This window comes from Staurois parvus, unplaced genomic scaffold, assembly GCF_062004578.1.
Source record: "Staurois parvus isolate SC_StPar_1 unplaced genomic scaffold, SC_StPar_1.0 ptg000031l, whole genome shotgun sequence".
Classification (NCBI taxonomy): Eukaryota; Metazoa; Chordata; class Amphibia; order Anura; family Ranidae; genus Staurois; species Staurois parvus.
The window spans coordinates 10096441-10118156 of NW_028317827.1; the positions used below are offsets into that span (position 1 = coordinate 10096441).

The window sequence follows — 21716 nt, forward strand, 5'->3', positions numbered from 1 at the left end:
CCATGGCAACATCTAATGTTTGTGTAGTATTATGTTCAGCAGACTGTGTTCTTCTATTGTTGTGACTTAGATGACGTTCAGAGCACATTTTATGCCCAATTCATGCAAAACTCCACGTAATCCCAAGGGGTTCACATACTTTTTCTTGCAACTGTATGTAAATTTAATTTGGGTACATTGCTGCTTGACCGAGCAATTACCAGATAAAATAGCATAGTGCGGAATAGTAAAAAATGGCCTGATCATGAATGGGGTAAAACCTTCTGGAAGACAAGTGGTTTTGGAAGCTTGTCTCGAGTAATCCCCATTATGTAAGACCTGCATTACTGTTCTGCCTTAAAGCAAAACTAAACCCATCGATTTAGGCTCCGTTCACACCAATGCATTTTTTAGTGCTTTTTGCAGGAACACACTCCAGTCCATTTAACATGGTTTCTGATTGAACATCTATGCTTTTTTGAGCTGTTGCATTTTTAAAAAAGGTCACAGACTTTTTTAAAAGCAAAAAGCAGAGTTTTTGCTACAATAGAAATCAATGGAGAATATGCTGAAATGCATGGTAGTGTGTTTTGCTGCAATTTTGCTGCAATTTGCATTTTGCATTTTTATTCTGCCCAGAGAAAAAAAAAATTCAACTTAAAAAAAAAAATAATGAACACAAGCACAAATTGCAGCAAAAATGCATGTAGAATAATGCAAAATGAACTGCGAAAAGCACTGTAAAATAGACAAAGAGCAAACTGCATAGGTGTGAGCAGAGCCTTAAAGGTCTCCTAAACCAGTTACATTCAAGTCATGCCAGGAATAACTGTCACAGTTGCTTGTGCTCTGAAACTGGTTTAGCCACATTTCTCATAAAATCTGATTGTTGCTAGTAATGGTTTTAGGGCATTAGTAATGAATGTTAGCCCAGTTCAAGTGATAACAACCTAAAACTGACTTTAGAAATAATACAAATGCAGAAAAGGGAAATCTCAGTTATTCTAAGGTTACCTTATTTTGCTCAAAGAGCCGCAAGAAAGATTTATGGCCTCGTGAGCAGCAATGGAACATTTGAGTACATGGACACACTAATATGGAACAATTTATGTGTATTTTCATGCACTCTTCTTTTGCTGAACTCTGCTTTTATTTCCTACGTTGTGAAATTCTGCAAATACATCTCTTTGCAGCAGCATAGTTGATGGACAACTCCAAATGCTGAAAGTACATTTCTCTTATGATTTGTCCTCATTTCTATCTTGTTAACACTTTGTGACTGCAAAATGCCCTTTAAAGAAGAACTCCAGTCCCCCATAATGTTGGCCCTGTCTCCCCTCTCCGCCACCACCATCTTCAAAAATCCGGCACACATGCAAGGGGGGGGGGTTCCCACACATGCACAGACACCCTGAGATCCAGGACCTCATATCTGTGCTTTCTTCTTTCTTCATGCATGCATAGGGAAACCACCATACATACACAAATGGGCCACAAATCCCTGAGTCTCAGGGCACATCTATGCACACGCAGAATCCAGCAGCACCTAAGCGTCGAGTGACCAGGGACTACAATGTCATTCTCACTTAGGTAACAAGGAAGGACAAAAAATGTCTGAAACATTACAAAAATGTATTTAATTGTGGAAGAGGGTGGAGGGAGGAGCCAGATGCAGATAAGTTGTTCTATAGGGCGAAGGGTCCCTCTAACTTCTTACACACAAGACCTCTTAAGAATGTTAAAGTGTTACTAAAGGCAGAAATTATTTTTTTAATTAAAATAATAAACATGTTATACTCACCTGCTCTGTGCAGTGGTATTGCACAGAGTGGCCCCGATCCTTCTCTTCTTGGGTCCCCCACCAGCGATCCTGGCTCCTCCTCTTATTTGTGTGTCCCCATAGCAAACTGTTTGCTATGGGGACAAATGCTGTGTGCTCGCTCCCAACCTGTGTGTCTATGGAGCCATGCTCCATAAACACACACAGCGGGACTTAGCCTTGCCCCCCACTTCTTCACTGCACTTGATTGACAGCATCAATAGCTAATGGCTCCTGATGCTGTTTGAGTCCCTGTGTGAAGAGGAAGAGATGAAGTCATGCACAGCGGTGATCTCTTCTCCCCTCTCTTCCACTTCACACATGGAGGGAGGAGCACAGGGAATTTAAAAAAAATTTTTACCTTAATGCAAGCAATGTATTAGGGTAAAAAACATTTTTAGGTTTAGTATCACTTTAATTACCTTGGCACCAGAGAACTAGGAATGTACGCTCTGTCTTTTTACCATTGGGAAAGTTATGACTCGGGATGAGCTTCAGTGTGGTCAGAACTGTAGCTAAATGGTTAGTACTTCCAGCTGGTAATACTAAGGTCATTGGTTCGAAACCCAACCATGGGACCATCTGCCTGGAGTTTACATGTTCTCCCTGTGCCTGCGTGGGTTTCCTCCAGGTACTCCAGTTTCCTCCCACACTCCAAAGAGATGCTGGTTGGTTAATTGGCTTCTGTCTAAATTGGCCCTAGTATGTGTATGTATGAATGTGAGTTAGAGACCTTAGATTGTACGCCCCTTGAGGGTTAGGGATTGATGTGAATGTACAAAATATATATATATGTGCTGTGTAAATTGAAGGTGCTATATAAGCCCATGTAATTAATAAATAAACTCATGTTCAACTGAACCCATGAGGAAACTGCCAATGCCAGTCCAATGAGCTATGCCCAGGGCATTCCTGCCATGTAGTTGAATGTACACAAATGGGTGGGGATGCTTGTGACGTCATTGACCTTATGTGGTCAAATGTCATTGATGTAAATGATGTTACAAACATGCAGCTACGGGGTGAGAAATGCCCCAGGCACGGATGATTGGGCTGCCACTGACAGCTTGCTTCCAAGGTTATATGGCCATACAAAAACATAGTTCATTGGTATTCCAACAAACTGAATTAGGTTCATAGTGCACATGTGCAGTATACTGTAGCAGCCAGACTATGGCCCTAACGTAAGCTAACATACTGTAGTTATATTAAATATCCTACCTGACTCATAGCTCATCTCTCCATTATCAGATGATTTGTTCAAACTTTCAGACAAACTCACATCCAGATCTGAAAAAAAAAAAAAAAAAATACAGTTTCAGTTGTAACAAAACAACTAATATTTCAAGCCAAGTAACTGTGCCGCGTAGTACTCAGTTCATCGTAAGACTGATGACCTTTAAATCCCGCCAGGCTGTTCATCCATCTATTTACTGTACGTCTCTTGCAAGAATGCTTGCTGTGACTAAATCCTGATGACAGAACAGTGACACATGATGCTGCCTCTTTTATTTAGAGTAAACATATCGCTGAGCAAAGTATGTATATGATACCGGGAATGTCCAAAACGTTGCCATCCAATGGATCATCAGATGGGACTCTCTGGTCCACAGACTGATCGCAAGTAAGGCTGATCTGAGTAGCTGACAGTCTTCACAAAATAAATAGTGTGAATATTCCCTTCAATTAGCCAATCAGGTGAAAAGCACATTTTACTTACATCATCTGCATGTGATTGGATAAATGAAGGGAATATGCGCACAATTTGGGCTCCATTCACACTTGCGCAACTCCAAAAGTTGTGCGATTTCCATTACAACTTTACATTGCAACTTTGATGCAACTCTGATGCAACTTTGGATGCGACTTGGATGTTCACTTTGGCTTTGACTGTTGCACAACTGTCACATTGATAACATTAACCTCTTGGCGCCGGCGCCTCCCGCACTTTAAGGGTTTCAGAAGCCAGGAGGTGGGGCAGGGTTTAGGGTCATGTGAGCCCCGTGACACGCCATCATGGCGGTCAAATGATCGGGAAAGGTTCCAATCAAAAGAGGAGATTGTGACCTTTCCGTGAGTACCGGACATGTGTGCTGGGAGCGCGATTTGTGTTCGGCCGGCGCCAAGAGGTTAAAGTGGTTGTAAAGGTAGAAGGTTTTTTACCTTCATGTATACTTTTGGTGCGATTTGCATAGACAGCTGTGTCAGATGTCTTGCAAATCGCACCTCAAAATCGGCATGTCATCCGACTTTGAAATTTTGTTACTTCACTGTAAGTCGCATGATTTCAAAGTGTGACTGGGGTGTAATGCTCAGACAAAAAAAGGATAAAACATAAAAAAGGGGATGGAGCACTTGGTATTTTTCTGCCATTACTCTTCTATGTGTCAAACCTGGGAACTTCTGAAATCTCAACACAGGATCTCTTTAGAAACATAAGAAACTGTTAGTTGGTTTATGGCTTCAATATACAAAACACATGAAAGATCTGTTTTCTGTCATCTGAAACCACAAGATGATGAAGCTCTGAAGCTATGGCTTAAACAAGTCTGGTGGCAGTGTACAAAGAGGTAACATAACCCATATCTCCCACAGTTTCTGACTTATGAAAAGTGCTGTCCTAACCATTCAAGGCAAACTGTGTTTGCAGGTATGATGACCCTTAAGCTGGAGAGCCCCTAGTTCAACCACTTGCCTTCCAGAAGATTTACCCCCCTTCCTGACCAGGCCTTTCTTTTTGCGATACGGCACTGTGTTATTTTAACTGACAAATGCGGGGTCATGCAACGCTGCACCCAAATTAAAATTATGTCCTTTTTTTCCATGAAAATAGAACTTTCTTTGGGTAGTATTTGATCACCTGTGTGTTTTTTATTTTTTGTACTCTAATAAAAAAAAGACCGAAAATTTTTAGAAAAAAACTATATTTTTTTGTATTAAACATGTCCAGTAAAAAAAATAAAAAAAATCAAATTTCATCATAAATTTAGGCCACAATGTATTCTGCTACATGTCTTTGCTAAAGAAAAATCCCAACACGTGTAAATTAATTGGTTTACGTGAAAGTTATAGCGTCTACAAATGGCAGTATATATGCTAGAATTTTTTTTTTGTTGTTAATAGTAGTAATGGCGGCAATCAGCGACTTATACCGAGACTGTGGGATTGCGGCGGGCATTCTGACACTGGGGGGGAACTGACTAACGGTCACTGCCATCCCCAGTGACACCAATGCAGTGATCAGTGCTAATAAAAAGCACTGACATTGTACTAATGACAGTGGGCAGGAAGGGGTTAACATCTGGGGGGATCAAAGGGTTAAATGTGTGCTGTGTGTGCTTAACTGTGTCAGCACATTGCTTTGTATTGCTCTGCTATGCAGAACAATACAAAGCAATGTGCAGGAGCTGACAGGGAGAGATCTGCATTGTTTACATACAGGTCTCTTCCCTGTCTTTGATACACGGCGATTGCCGGGTGCCGGCGGGGAATCACTGGCCGGGAATCGGTGATCAACAGGTGAGGCCCCAATGGCAGTGCGTGATTTTGCGCATCCTGCCGCCCTGTAGCAGTATTTCTGCTATAGGGCGGTGGGAAAGCAGTTAAATTTAGTGTTGCGGCTAGGCTGTAGTCAGCCTGAGCTCTGGTGGTTGTGGTTTCTGTGTTTGTTGGGTTTTCCCTAAATTTACAATATTGTTTACTTCTGCCTGTTGATTGAGAGTGTTCTCCAGTGTTTTCAAATCTCTATTTTCCTTTTTGTCAATGACTAGGAGGTTTATTACCATGCTGGAAAAGGAGGTAAATAGTTAGTGGTGACCTTCCAGAAAGGTCTTTTGTCTCCTGGGCTGCTGCCAGGGAGGAAGGTTCTTCCTTCCCAGGCTACTGTCTGCAGAGGATGCCAGTGTAACGAGCCCAGCCTTGCCTCCCAGGCCTGCTGCTTGGGGAGGGTGTTGCTGTACGTAGAGCCTGAGCCGGGACATAAGGAAACAGAAGTCGGCTGTGACTTGGGGCATGAAGAATTTTTGCTGTGCTGCTGAAGGGTGAGTCCAGAGGGAGGAGGAATATAGCTGCCGGTATGGAGCATTTTAGGTGGAGGCCTGTGTGCTAAAGAGTGTTTGGTAGAGCTGGGTAGAAGCTGCTGCCAATGGACATTGCAAGACGTTCTCACTGCTGCTCTATTAACCTCTTGGCGCCAAGTGCATGCAAATATGCGTCCTCTCGGCAGCTGGGCACCCTGCACACTCCCAGCACATTTGCCGGCGCCTCAAAGAAAGGTCCCGATTGCTACTTGCAGTCAGGAGCTTTCCAATCATGTGGTCGCCGTGACAGCCAATCACATGACCCTATACCTGGCTCACCTCCCAGTGTAACAAACCCCTTAAAGGGCTGTGAGGTGCCGGCACCAAAGGGTTAAAGTGGTTGTAATGCCCTACATATCCCAGTGAAGTGACTGGCTTCAGGTGACATACAGACATGAAACAATTCCTCCAAGATAGGTTGTAACTGTTTATTTGCAGTCTCCTCTTCTCTACAGCCATTCAAAGTGTGGAATTTATAAAGCTTGTCTGAGCTGTCAGAAATAAGGGAGTGGAGAGCTGAAGTCACACTCTGCAGAGCTCAGCGAGGAAAGCTCTGAGAGCTGATTGGAGGGGAGAGACACACCCCTCTCTACACAGCTCACAGGAATAGAGCTGAGGCTGTCAATCAGCTGAAGCTCCCTCCCCTGTCGCCATTTTTCTCTTGCTGTCAGGAAAACTTGTCAGAAGTGATTCATGCTGACAGCAGAGGAATGAAGCAGCAGACAAAAATGACACTTAGTGCTCCTAATTGACACACTATAGAGGGATATGCTGTGTTCATATTTCATGTCTGAGGTTTATAACCACTTTATGGTACCCGGCGGTGACCATATAGGACCTGGGTTCTGCTTGCCTGCTCTCAGAGGGACAACTACTTAATTTTACTTGAAGAATCCGGAGCTGTATTTTGCCAGTCTAGGGTATCCTCTGCCCTAACCTCTGAGTTTACTGTGCTGATCAAATCTTCAAATAAACTAAAGTGGCTGGTGCCCAACAGTACCGAGACAAGGTCACACAGTGCCCATGGCAAAGATGACAAAATCGCCCCCACCCCCCACACTCCCATTCATAATGTGCAGGCTTAGGGGATCCTACACCCAGTTCGCTTGTCAAAATCACGGTCGCCAACACCACTCCTGTACATTTTGTAACAGAAGAAAGGCGCCCCCATTGCTACAGTAAACCATTGTGCCCAGGGCAGCTGCCCCTCCTGCCTACCCCTTGTCCTGGCCCTGGAGCCCACTTTCTTTTACCCCACAAGAAGTCAAGGATTCTCCCCTGGGAGTTGAAATGCTAGCCCACCAAGTCGTCTAGGGGTTCTCCTCAACCAGTAACACAGATACAACACCTCCTGCGCTCGGAGACCCAGACCAGTAGAGGACCAATGGACCAATATAAAGTATGATATAGGGACCAATCAAAGGTTGTGCAGCTCTTCATCAGCTCTTGCACGGAGAACAATTCCTATGTTGTCATATTCTGTTATTCGTCCTTCCTCCGTACAATTCTGTTTATAAATGTCTTAGGATGGAGCACAAAACAGCACCATATGTCTGTTCATTCTACTCGGGGTGTTCCAGGTCACCCTGGCAATCCCAAAACATTGCCCCAAGGATATGTGCTTTACTGTGACAAGGGACATTAGACTGGGATTAATAATGCTATAATATATGCACTATGAAAATTCTATCCACTTTATACAAAATAAAATCTTTTTTATCTAAGTCCAGAGATGTCTAGCATCAGAATGCCATCAATAACTTTGACAATAGCCCCATCTGCTGTTTAACACGGGTAATTCTTTACTTCTTTTCTGAATTCATTTACATCATACAGTATGGTACAATGCACACACGGGCACAAGCTGATGCTTTATTTAAAAAAAAATCTACCTTTGGTTTGCTGTAAAAGCACATTATAATGCAAGGCAACGTGTGTTCCTACATCTTTATAAAGAAGGAACAAAGTGCTTGTCATCTGACTTCTACAATGCGTATTAGGCTTCATGTACAAGAGCCTACCCTGACCCCGGCTGCTGGGAAACGCAAATCTTGGCAAAAACGCGATACAATGGCTGCTGCATTTTGCGTTTTCCTGTGTTTGGCAGTCAAAACATTCCTCACCTAAACGCAGCAACTCTGCTAAAAGCAATATGTGTACATGGACACATGGGCTTTTATTGAGTTGAGTTTTTGGAGCTTTGGCAAAAAAAATGCCAAAAGCTCCTAAATTTGAGTTTAGCAGCTGCTCGTGTACATGAGGACCGCTCCGTTTCCGCCACCCCCCTCTGCCAATCCCTCCACTGGCTTCCGATTGCCCAATGGATCAAATTCAAAATCCTAACACTGACGTACAAAGCTGTCCATCATACTGCCCCAAACTACATCACCGACCTAATATCCAAGTACCACCCAGCACGCACACTCCGCTCCTCACAAGACCTCCTTCTCTCTAGTTCCCTAGTCTCCTCCTCCCATGCCCGCCTCCAGGACTTCTCCAGGGCGGCACCCATACTCTGGAACTCCCTACCCCAATCCATCAGACTATCACCTACTCTCCTCTCCTTTAGGCGCATCCTGAAAACCCACCTCTTCAGGGAAGCCTACCCCACCCCCTGCTAATTCCCGACCTCCTCCACTCTTCCTACCACTCCATCCCCCACAGCTATTTCCTCCTGTACCACCATCCCCTCCCTCCTAGATTGTAAGCTCCAAGGAGCAGGGCCCTTGAACCCCTAGTGTATCGCATTGTATTGTTATTGTACTGTCGCATGTTCTGTCTCCCATTGTAATGTACAGTGCTGAGCGAACTATTGGCGCTATATAAATACTGTATAATAATCATAATAACTAGAAAAGCTACAATTTCTGGGGAAATTGTGTGACGTGTTCTTGCCTCCACCAGTAGTCTACAACTGGAGTGGGTGGAGAAACTGGGTGGAGTGGCTTGAGTAAATATTAAAAATGAAGGCACAGTCGCAGTTTAGGAATTGCCCTTCAAATTTGAGGTGGCTAGAGTGGAGTTTCAATGAATGTCAATGGGCGGCGTGAGTTGCAAACAAATGGTCATATTGTGAAAACTATCAGGATTCCTCCATTCATTCCTATGGGACCAATTTGACCACAAAAACGCCGATATTTCGTGAATCATTCAGTGAAACGTTCCACAAAGTAATAGCACTCCAATCGGGAACAATCCGCACGTTTCAGTATATTACTGTCTATGTAGTGTAAAACTGTGGGAGGAGTTAGGGTGGTAAATTTGGCTATAATAATAAGAATATATATGTGAGACAACAGTAAGTGGTCTTGCCATGCAAGAACACTTAATGAGGACTTAGGCTCTATGTACACTGGAACTTTTATATTTATTACAGGCAGCAGAAAAACACTAAATAGGGCAAAACGTGGTACTGCATTTAGCGCTTGGATGTTTATTAATTTTGTTGGCCAGTATATGCCATTGAAATAAAAAAATGCTCAAGCACTATACACAGTTAGCGCTCAGGCGCGTTTTTGCCGTGTTTAGCGTTTTCTGGCCAAAGCGTTCCTTTCCTGTGCATGGACATATAGGCTTTTATTGAGTTGAGTTCAGGGGCTTTGGCCCCTCCCACAGCTCTCTGCACAGGCTATGTGCAGCACAGTGATGATCTCACCACTACATTCATAAGGTGATAACTGGGTTTGCAAAGGCATTTGGTGCACCTAAAGTGGATATATATCCTTTTTAGCTATATATAGGAATGTATTTAAATGAACATTTCTGTGCCCACGGTACAGTTTTAAGGACATATACAGATTTTATGTTATCACATGATATCACTATGATGTTTGTATGTTGGATGCACTAAGATGAATATGCGGAAAACTGCAACCGTTTTACATAAGAGGAACAAATTCCTAAAATTAACTGGGTACCTGATGTAGCAGAGTTCTCTGCAAATGAAGAATCAAGTAGACTGCTGTCAGCTGTCACATTGTGGTTTTCAGCCTCCTGATCTGATATATCAGAAGTCACTTTGTCCTCCTCGAGATCCTTTTTGGACTCTTTGGCACCAACCAGAGGTTCAGATCCCTCATTGCAGTCAGCTGTTAAAGAGACAAGCTTGTTTTAGAATGGGCATGCGTCACCAAACAAGTTTAGAAGACCTAAGAACTCTCTACCAATCTTTTTGCTCAACATTAGGAGAGATAGCTAACTGGCAGAGGTTACCATTGTATACACAAAAGCAGCCCTGTGTACACATTGCTCTCCGATGTTTCCAAGCTCCTGCAGAAAAGACTATATATCCCTCTAGTACAGCGGTCTCCAAACTGATGCCCGGGGGTCAGATGTGGCCCTTTGATTGCCTCTATGCGGCCCTTGGGACACTATTCCTCCCACTGATACTAGACACTATTCTGCCAACTGCACACACAATGGGGCACCATTTCTCCCACTGATACCAGCAATGGAACTTTATTCCTCCCAAAGATGGGACACTATTCCTCCCACTGACACCAATGATGGGGCACTATTCCTCCCACTGACACCAATGATGGGGCACTATTCCTCCCACTGACACCAATGATGGGGCACTATTCCTCCCACTGATACCAAAGATGGGGCATTATTTCTCCCACTAACACTACATATGGGGCACTTTTCCTCCCACTGATACCAAAGATGGGGCATTATTTCTCCCAATAACACCATATATGGGGCACTATCCATGCCACTGACACCAAAGATGGGGCACAATTCCTTCCACTGACATCAATGATGTGGCACTATTTTTCCCACTTACACCAATGAAGGGGCACTATTTCTCCCAATGATCCCAGTGATGGGGCATGATTGCTCCCAATGATACCAATGATGGGGCACTATTCCTCCCACTGACATCAATGAGGAAGCACTATTCCTCCCACTGACACAAATGATGGGGCACTATTCCTCCTAATGATACCAATGATGCGGCACTATTCCTCCCCCTTATATCAAATGTGGCAATGTTTCCTACCACTGATGCCAGGAAAATGTCTACTCTCTCTTGCCACAGTCCGCCCCCCCTAAAGTCTGAAGGACAATAAACTGGCCCTTTGTTTAGAAAGTTTGGAGACCCCTGTTCTAGTACAACTCTAGCCAAAAGGTTTTATTCTGTTTGGCATGGGGATGGGTTAGAGCCTTTGTCAGTTTTTTGACTGTTGTTTGTATCCCTAATGGGGAAATTTCCCTTCAATTCCTGTCATTTTCTGTGCCAGGAATGGAACTTTCATTCAGGACAGGAAGTTATGGGACATTTTTCCAAGGACACAAACAAAGCTAATGTTTTCTAATAGAGTAGATAAGGATAATATCTTGTGATCCCAATTTTTTATCCTGGTGTCAAAGGAACAGCACATGAGGAAAACTCCCCAGTGGGGTCATAGACACCATAGACACAAATACAAAACAGAAAAACATTTTTATTTCTTCCACGCTCTATTCATGATTTAAAAATATTTTTTTTGAGTTAGGCTTTAAAGAAGAACTCTAACTTTAATTTTTTCGGTGTTCTGTGCCCTAGAGGATGCTTAAAAACCAGAGTTTGGCACACTTGCTGGAGATAAGCAATGGCAAAAGGAATGCAGCGGGAATGGGGTGGGGGAGTTCTCAGCCTCCTATGTAACAACTGTATTTCCACTGAGGATGGCAAACCAATAACCATATAGTTGCTTACAATGTATATATAAAACCTGCCCATAGGCACAGACCTATTGTGATAAATCCAGGATAACATATGTGGTATTCCCACTTCAGTTAGTCCTAGATCTATCAATTGATTCTATGCTGCACAGACGAGCTGAGGTCAATAACCAGAGTGCACTGACATGCCAACACATCTGTATGCATCAGCGCGCACATCCACGCACACTGGTGCATGCCAAATTCTGGGAATGGCGATAAGTTGCCTATTTAAAGTAGGTCCTGGTGTGTGCTAATCGCTGGATATTCTTCGGCTTGTCTGTGATTTGTGCTCTTGTGTTCCTGTTCTTGCTGACTAATCTCCCACTGCTTATCCAGCTTGTTCCTGACCTTGCCCTGTGGATTCTGGATACCAACCTCAGCTTGTCTCTGACTACGGTCTGCCTGCTCCTTGATACTGACGTTGGCTTGCTCCTGAACTACATTCTTCCGTGGTACTGACCTCAGCCTGCTCCTGGACTGCACGCTGCTGCTTCCCTGGTACTGACCTCAGCCTGCTCCTGGACCTCCCTTCACCTGCTTCCCTGGTACTGACCTTGGCCTGCTCCTGGACCTCCCTTCACCTGTTTCCCTGGTACTGACCTCGGCCTGCACCTGAACCTCGCTTCACCTGCTTTCCTGGTACTGACCCCAAGCCTGCTCCTGGACCTCGCTTCACCTGCTTCCCTGGTACTGACCTCAGCCTGCTCCTGGACCTCCCTTCACCTGCTTCCCTGGTACTGACCTTGGCCTGCACCTGAACCTCGCTTCACCTGCTTTCCTGGTACTGACCCTGGCTTGCTCCTGGACCTCGCTTCACCTGCTTCCCTGGTACTGACCTCAGCCTGCTCCTGGACCTCCCTTCACCTGCTTCCCTGGTACTGACCTCAGCCTGCACCTGAACCTCGCTTCACCTGCTTTCCTGGTACTGACCCTGGCCTGCTCCTGGACCTCGCTTCACCTGCTTCCCTGGTACTGACTGTGGCCTGCTCCTGAACCTCGTTTAACCTGCTTTTCTGGTGCTGACCCCAGGCCTGCCCCTGGCCCTTGCTTCACCTGCTTTCTAGTACTGACCCTGGCCTACTCTTGGAACTCACTTCACCTGCTTTTCTGATACTGACCCTAGCCTGCTTCTGGACCTCGCTTTACCTGCTTCCCTGGTACTGACCTCAGCCTGCTTCTGGACCTCACTTCAGATGGTACTGACCCTAGACTGCTACCTAACTATGTCTCCTTCTGCCTTACTGTGTATAACCCCGGCTCACCTTGACTATGTTTCTGACCCTGGCGGTCTCCTGCTACCAAGTTACCGGTAGTTTGAGCCTTTTACCTCTATCACCACACTCAGGGGTGTTCAGACCAGAGCCTCAAGGGAATTCCTCTTGTCAGGTTAGTCTCCAACTAAGGTACATAAAATGTGAGTAGAGAGACACTAGGAGAGTGTCTACCCTGGCCTCATGGTGGGGGGGGGGGGGGGTGCAGATCTGACCAGGCTGTGATCTTAAAGTCATAGTTGAAATAACCAGGAGGCCTAAAAAAAAGATATGTTTTGTCATGGTGATGCGGAAAACCCCTGTGAGGGTAACCCTGTATGTTATTTCTGAATTTTAATTTTAAATAAAAGTGGGTCTAGAGCCTTGAAAGTGTTCTGCCTTGCCTGGAGTGGAGTTGATGAAAAGCACTACATATACAGTGTTAAGATATATATATATATAATTTTTAATGGATCTCTATAAAAGGCATTTACTGTAAATGAACTGAAATTTTGTGTTTTCATGGATCGACATTTTAAGAAACATCTGTGAGCAGTAAATAAACAGCCGATTACCTGTCTGAGCGGCACCTTCTGAGTATGCAACCTCATGCTGGCTGCTATCATCTACCACATCATGGTTTTCAGTAGCCGGACTACCATCAGAAACACCTTCAGCAACCTGGGGACTTCTCTTGCATTTTGCAGAATCATTATGTGACTCACGTTTTTTATTGTAACCATCTATGAAAGAAAAAACATTTCACATCCTCTGTGTTCCATCCTATAAGCTATGGCCTAGCCTTAATAGTAAGGAATATAATATACTTTGTAGTATAATATATAATTTAACAATATATAAAGTAAATATATAAAAAAAAAAAGTCTTGCATATCCTCGATAGGGAATTTCTGTTCATATATTAAATATGTATTTAGATATAAACTATTATATCATTATCAATATAAATATTTCCCACACATTTCCTATACTCTATAGATGATTTCCTCTTTCTTTAATAGTAGAAGAGTGAGATAAGTTAAGACCCTTCCTGTGCTTCTATAAATTATCTTGTACTTATTTAAAATGGACCTCCAGGCAAACAAATAAATGCATACCCAAGAGCTTTTTTCACCTGCCAAAGAATTTGCATTTCTGTCCATCCAGTCTTGTGATTTACACAGCTCCACCTCCACAGCACAGTCCTGCCTGGCAGGGCAAGGGACCTGCTCTTTCTCTGCTGCAGTTTCACTTTTTCCTACAGGTCTCCTCCAAAATCTTGGGACTGGACAGTGAAGGAGACGCAGTAAATTGATGAGCTCATCTCTCTGTCTGTTTTATCTGCTATCAGCATGCAACTTTCATTTTGGCACACCTCACTGGCTCCTGGAGCTGCTTCTCCCTCCCCATCTCTGAGCTTTGCTGTGCAAACTGCACAGTAGACTGCAAGAAACCAATACCAGGTCAAATGCAGGTACTAACACAGCTTGCATTTAAAAATATTTACGAATGCACCATGTTAATTATTACAGAGCTATATCAATGTACCGGTATGTCTTTTTTTTATATGTTGTTCAGCTTTAATATTGGTTTAATCTCTTCCTCATTATTTATCTTGGAACAAAAATCAATAGTCTGTTGGCACAAAACAGGTTAGCCCAAGAAAACATTAAATCGACCTGCCATGTTTTTCCATATGCTAGGGCTTCATTAGAGGTGAAGTTTAATCTGGTTGTATGTTTTCTTCCCTGGTCCCCCACCCATCAGCATGCTAATGACATTTTGAAAAAATGCCTTTTTTCTTTACATACCTTATTTTAGACCCATTGATGTCATCACTGGGTCTTTGTGCTTCTAGATGCAATTCAGCAAATCATGGCTATAGGGAGGGACTGATAAGGTTTTGTACATAGCTTCCTAAAAATAGGTAGATGTGGTAATGCCCACATGTGTTGCTGAGCCTCCATGACTGAAAGAATTCAAATCCAATGAATGAAAGAGGTGGGCCAGGGATTGCCAAGCTAAATGATGCTGGATGTCCTCCAGCCAGGAAATAAGGTGAGCTCTATCTAATGTTCTGAAGCTTCTAATGCACACTGTGAGAAGCTCACAGTGTGCAGTTGAGTCAGAGTAAGCAATTTCAGTAGATGGGAGGAACCTTAACAATTGTGCAAGACTGAAGGTGAGGTTGCAGTTCAGCTTTAAATAAACAGGAGAATGCAATGCTGACAATATGAGGGGACAGGGAGCAGAAAAGGGAGACAAAGGGAGATATCAAAAAGAGCCAAAGTAAAAAGAGATGGAGGCAACTTTGCACATTAAGTGGGGTACCTGTGAGTGTTCTGGGTCTATTAGGACCCTAATCTACCTTCATTTTGTAAAGCACTGCGCAAACTATATAAATCCTGTATAATAATAATTATAGTAAAGATCCCACAGAAAAAATTGTTTATAATCCACATGGAGTTTGCTTTTCTCCCTGTGCTTGCTTGGGTTACCTTGGGATATTCCTCCCACCCTCTAGAGACATGCTGCTAGGTTTATTGGCTCTTGTCTAAACTGGCCCTGGTATATGCAGCACGTGAGATATAGACCTTAAGCTGGGTATACATATACCAGCTGATTTTTGGTAGGTGTGTACCGATATCTGTTCACCAGAAGCCAATCTAATGACCGGCTTCTGTCAAACAGTCAGGCTGGAATACCAGCATTCGTTCAGCTCATGCAGCCAATGGCTAAGCTCTGTATTCTGCTGGGGTGGAGGGAGTCCACGCTATCAGAATACGATAGCTGGGGCAAAAATCTCTGCATCTACATTGTATTAGTGGATGTGGGGATCTGTAATATTTTTCTTTTCGTTCAACCCTCTGATTGAACGGAAAAAACCTTTAAGGAGAACTACACTAACACTGACGTATAAAGCCGTTCATAACACTGACCCTAATTACATCACCAACCTTGTCTCTAAATACCACCCAAACCATACTCTCCGCTCCTCGCAAGACCTCCTACTCTCTAGCTCCCTTGTCTCCTCCTCCCATGCTCATCTCCAGGATTTCTCAAGGGCTTCACACATCCTCTGGAACTCCCTACCCCAAGCTATCAGGCTATCGCCTACTCTGCTCACCTTTAGGCGCACTCTGAAAACCCTTCTCTTCAGGGAAGCCTACCCCGCCCCCAGCTAATACTGGAATCCACTACTCCTCCTACCACTCCATCCCCCACAGCTAATTACCTCTTGTACCACTATCCCCTCCCTCCTAGATTGTAAGCTCCAAGGAGCAGGGCCCTCTAATCCCTCTTGTATTGAACTGTATTGTTACTGTACTGTCTCCCTCCATAATGTAAAGCACTGAGCAAACTGTTGGTGCTATATAAGTCCTTTATAATAATAATAATAACTACAGGCAAAGCTTTTTTTTTCACTTTGGATAGAGTAAGGGAGGGTTATAACCCATCAGTTTAATTTTTGCCATCTCTGTTCCATTGGAGAGATTTCACTTCACTTCCTGTCCCACAGCCAAAACAGGAAGTGAGGGAAAATCCGTACAAATTAGGGGAATTCCTTGGGGACCCCAAGGTCACCAGAACTGGTATCCCCATTGGAAAATTTCCGCTCTATTACTTTGCTAGGGACAGCCCAAAATTTCAGGTTTTCTTTCACTTTCACTTTCAGAGATGGTGGTAAACAGTACAAATAGAGAGGATGAATCTCCCTAACAGGGGCACAGACAGTAATAAAAACTGACAGATGTTCTAATCCCTCTCCACTCTATCCAAAGCTAAAAAAAAAAAAATTGCCTTTAGTTATGCTTTAACCCCTTGGCACCAGTGCCTCCTGGCCCTTTAAGGGATTTCAGATGCTGGGAGGTGGGACAGGGTTTCTGATCATGTGACCTCCAGGATTGGCTGTCCATGGTCACATGATCAGAAAGCTCCTGATCCCAAGTAGAGATCGGGAGCCTTCTGTTAGCCGCCGGTAACTGTGTCCTGTTTTTCTTTGCGTACGCATATATATGTAGCCTCTCAGCATTAAGGCCCACCCGCCAAGAGGCTGCATATATGCATATGCCTGGCGGGAACGAGTTCATGTTTAAATGCTGCTTTAGATTGTAAGCTCTATGGGACTAATGTGAAGGTATAGTACGTAAAAGTGCGGCATAAATTTGTCAGCGCTATATGAATATCTGTGATAAATAATAATAAAAAATAATCTTAATATTAATAAAGTAATCATATTATGTAAAGTACAACTAGAAAAAAACCTTTTTGTTGTTTTTTTTTTTGTTTTGAATAGAGTGGAATTTGAAGGGATTTCCTCTCACTTCCTGTTTTGGTTATTGGACAGGAAGTGAAAGGGAACCTGCCCAATAAGACACAGATGGAAAAAACAAACCTGGCAGAGATTATAACCCTTCATTTCTCTATCCAAACTGGTAAAAAAAAGTTTTGTATTTAGTTCTTAGTTTTAAGGACTGCATCAGTAGAAGATTTAGTTACTAGATGTACCTATGAATTCCTGATATGTGACTCCAGTCAAGGTTTCAATCAGTTCCTTGTTATCCATTTCGTGTAGCACAGTCACAAAAGTAGGAAACCAATCTTTCTTTTTAGTTATCCTACTCAAAAGCTCTCTGCTTCCTTCTTCTTGTGAACTATTATCAACACATCGACAAATCTGCAAGAAAAAAAAAACAGCAACAACACATATCAATGCATAATGTATACCACCTCCTACTCCCAACCTTATGCCCCCCCGCCTTTTTAACAGTAACTACAATTGGCAGAAGGCAGTAAACGGCGTTCTGTGACTGGCGCCAAAGCACCCCGCTGCACATAGCGGCTTTGATGCTCAGTCAGAATATCCATCATAAAGCTCACAAAGGCAAGCCCCATTGGTCAGCTTGACCCCATGACTGCACTGACCAATAAGAAGCGCTTCGTTGCTCTGGGACACCTTACCAGAACAAGAAGCCTCAGCCTTCTCATTGGTCAGCATGGTCATGTGGCTAAATGGACCAATGAACACTTGCCATTGTGTGCAATATGATGAATACTGACCCCGGGGCTGTCTGTTGTGTTCTATGGGCCTCTACACTGGCTACACAGGGCATCATGGCTGCTATGTGCAGTGGTGTGGCCAGGATATTTGGAGTTAGTCCTTTAAAGTATATCTAAAACTAAGAACAAATGTTATATACTGCAGTTTACAGTCCTCCAGTCTGAATTTGTATTCTTTTCTCAGGCTAAGTGCATTTCCTGGAAGTTCAGTATAAATATCTTTTGATCCTGCCAGAAAACTTGTGGCCTTGTAACTCCCTAAAGCTGGCCATAGATGGATCAGAATTCAGCTGGTTCAGCAGGCACTGGCCACATTTCAATCCATCAATGGCCATTCCCACTCAACAGAAATCAATCGTCAGGGGGAAACAAAAATGCTGGAAAATGTTTGGTGATCAGCAGCCAGTCGGCTGCAGCCTCTGATCAATGTATTTTGACAGCAGGGGGAGTCCCGCTGTCAGAATGCAATGGCACAGTGGGGAGGATTCCTCATTCCTATTGTGTGGATAAGGGAATCTGTTTGGTTTTTTTCCGGTCAACCAGCTGGCTGATCAAAACAAATGAACTATCTATGACCAGCCAACAATAGCAATATTATCAGCCTTCCCAGTTCTATTCCATGAGCTACAATTAGGGTGATTGGACTAAGGGGGGTGTTTCTCTATAGTACATTGAGTGAACGTTGTCACTCTAGGACAGGAAGTGTGTTATTTGCAAAATCACCATGTAAAGTAAAGGGGAAAAAGACTAAAAAAATTGCCTAGGGCAGTACAGGAACTAAATACACCACTGCCAGTATAAGGCCTCATGCACACTGGACATTATAAAAATGCCTGTAGCCTTAGCTGTAGAATTCTGCAATAAAAACGTGAGGGTTTTTTGCATTTTTTATTAGCTTTTTTTCAGTGTTTTGTTAGTGTTTTTTAGCATTTTTTTAGCAAAGTTATACTCTCGCAAAATGTTCAGGCTCAAAATCGCTCATAAACGCCGGATAGCCACATTATTTAGCGTTTTTTTTTCCCAGCTTTTATCAGTGTTTTTCAGCTTTTATCAGTGCTAGAGCATTTTTACAGCTAAAAACCTCCTCTCGAAACCCACTAGTTCTGGGTTTGTTTCCAGACAGAAAACGTTCCTGCCAAAAAACTCTGATTAAAGTTTATGTGTGTATGGACACATAGGTTAACCTGCTGGGGAGTTTACTGGCTATAGAAAAAAAACGCCAGAAGCCAAAAACAGCCACTGTACAAACGTCCAGTGTGCATGAGGACTTTGCGTATAATTATTTTATAGGTACAGCACAAATTTGCAGCAAAGTAGACCTGCTGAATTATCAACACTAAGGATCCGTGCACACTGGGCATTTTAATAACGCTGGTAACGTTAGCTGTGTAAAGTAAAAACATTACTTTTTCAGCATTTTTTAGTGTTTTTGCATTTGCATTTTTTTCGCGATTGTGTTTTTTATTACCAAAAAACTATCAAAAAACAGCGGTTTGCTGCGTTTTACCACATTTTTTAGCATTAGAGCATTCTACAGCTAAAACATTCTAGAAACCCACTAGTACTGGCTTTTTTTTTCCAGCCAAAAAACGGCCCTGACAAAAAATGTTGATTACAGTCTACATGTGCATGAACACATAGGATAACATGCTGGGGGGTTTACACGCTGTAGAAAAAACCGTCAAAAGCCAAAAACAGCCGCTGAAAAACATCCAGTGTGCATGAGGACTAACTAGCTTGGTACGCCCATGTATATTTCCCAATTTTTAGAATCATGGAGTGGTTTCTGTGTTCCCACAAGCCTTTCAACAATTGTGGAACCCTGCCCAAATGTAACCAACCTTCTGTAGACACCACACATATACTCACAATTTGAACATCTTCAGGGCTGCACAGATTTTTCATCAAGCAGCGGACGGTGATCTCACTAGGTTTCAATGTTCTCACTAGCGTTGGGTAAAGACAGTTGATGAGCTTCTCACAATAGTCTTGTTTTGCTTCCTGCTCTAAGCTTGGGAGATCTTCACTCCTCAAGTATAAGCAAGCTTCGGAGTTTTCTGATGCTGCAAGTGCGTCGACAAACTCTTCAAACCAGCCAAGCGCATGGTGACCTACTAGTAGACGATCGATCAGCATTCTAGCAGCATCTCTGTTTACTGTACCTCTCAATCTTTCTTTAAACTCAACATCAAGGCTGTTCATGTAGTCCAACAAAGGAACCACCTGGATAGTATTGATGAGTCTGGTCTTGAATGTTTCAATCATATTGAGGTTTATAACCTCACTGCTCTCCTCCTCAGCCATTGTTACCAGCTAATAAATAAGAAAGAGCTTCCTACTCAGTAATGGACTATTCTTGAAATGTAGCTAAGGATCTTCTTGCTAGAAGAGTAGCCCTGCGTAGGTAGGTCAATGAAGTGCAGTGTCACTGCTTACAAGCTGAGTGTTAAAGTCTCTTACAGGCTGTCAGCTTTTATACCAGGAAGAAGAGGTGGAATGCAATTTTCAGTTTCGTTTCTCTAGGACAAGAAGGCTGCATTGGTTGCATTACTACAGAAATCCAGCCCTCTTTCGCTCAGCTGCTGTTTGCAGTCAGTTTCATCACGAAAAGGAAAATGGAATCTGAAAGCAGATCAGCCTCCAGGCACAGTAATCAGCTGGCAAACAAAGCAGTCTGATCAGGGAATTTCCTTTTGATGTCATCTATCCATGTATTACAAATACAGATACAGAATAAAAACAGAATAATGAATGATGTAATACGAAGACATATGGAAACAAGGAATCAAAATGTTTGAACCCTGCCAGAAGTGGCTATTTTACCTTCTCTTGTACCCTCATCCTGTCCTGTATGACTAGAAAACATCATTGAGCCCCATTCACACTTGAGCTGAGCGTCTTTTGTCATTTCTAGAGCATTTGTAGAAGCGTTTTTGAGCGCGTTATTATTATTATTTTATTATTATTGTTATTACAAGGGCTATACCAAAAGTAAAGAAATGCCCGTAGCGAAAAAAGAAAGAAAAGAAATAGCGTAGGGCAGGCATGACTAGGCCTAGAGTGGGAATGAAGACTAGAAAGGGTTAATGATAGCACTAGGGGGTTTGTAAGGGATAGCTGGGGATCTGGTTGGTAGAGGGGGAGTGTAGGTGGGGTCTTCTGCACCTTAGGGTGGGGGGTTCTGGTGAGGGGCGTCAGTCGGAGCTGGACGTGAGGAGAGAGAGCTTGCACACCAACGTGTACTGTGCAGGCTACCTTCATCGAGGTTTTAGGTGTGCGGATAGAGCAGCTGCTATGGAGGGACTTTTGGCTCAGTTGCGGGAGGCTGCCGCTGTTAGAGAGACGGACCTGCTGCGGGACCCGAGCTTGTCACCAGCGGCGAGGGGGCGGGAGCGCCCACGTGCTCGGAGGTCTAGGACTCCGGAGTGCTTTAGCCTGGGCTCCCCCCCCCCCCCCAGAGCTCAGCGCCACATTGGGAGCCCCGCTCAGGACCCTCCGGCCCCGCTGGCAGGGCGCTTTCTTGCCTCTGCTCGCGGGGAAGCCGGGAGGAATCCCCGTCAATGGCGGAGCTCGGCAGGCGGGGTCTCGCACGGAGGAAGCCCCTCCCGCGCGGCAAAGAGGACGGGATGTCAATGGCTCCTCCGCTGACGAGGTGCCTGTCGGGGAGGGAGCCCAGCGTGGGAGGCGCACCGCTGCGACTGCCGGGCTGTCTCCTGCTGCGGCTGGTGGGCCCCCTGGGAAGCCTGGAGCTGTGGCTCCAAAGAAGCACAGGAGGAAGAGCAGCGCTGGGCGGAGTGCTGCTGGGAGCGCTGCAGGACGG

At 43.9% G+C, this 21716-nt stretch overlaps 1 protein-coding gene across 1 annotated transcript in view; it reads right to left on the reverse strand.

Moving 5' to 3' along the window:
• IFIH1 (interferon induced with helicase C domain 1) overlaps window positions 1-20380 on the reverse strand; it is a 74846-nt gene extending 54466 nt beyond the window's left edge. Inside the window, exons 1-5 of the mRNA XM_089660063.1 lie at window positions 19766-20380; window positions 17345-17513; window positions 13412-13579; window positions 9795-9965; window positions 3020-3088 (exon numbers count right to left, since the gene is read on the reverse strand). Coding sequence (XP_089516189.1) covers window positions 3020-3088; window positions 9795-9965; window positions 13412-13579; window positions 17345-17513; window positions 19766-20200 — 1012 coding nt within the window. The 5' untranslated portion in view covers window positions 20201-20380. The remainder of the gene's footprint in view (window positions 1-3019; window positions 3089-9794; window positions 9966-13411; window positions 13580-17344; window positions 17514-19765) is intronic.
• Window positions 20381-21716: the final 1336 nt, after the last annotated feature.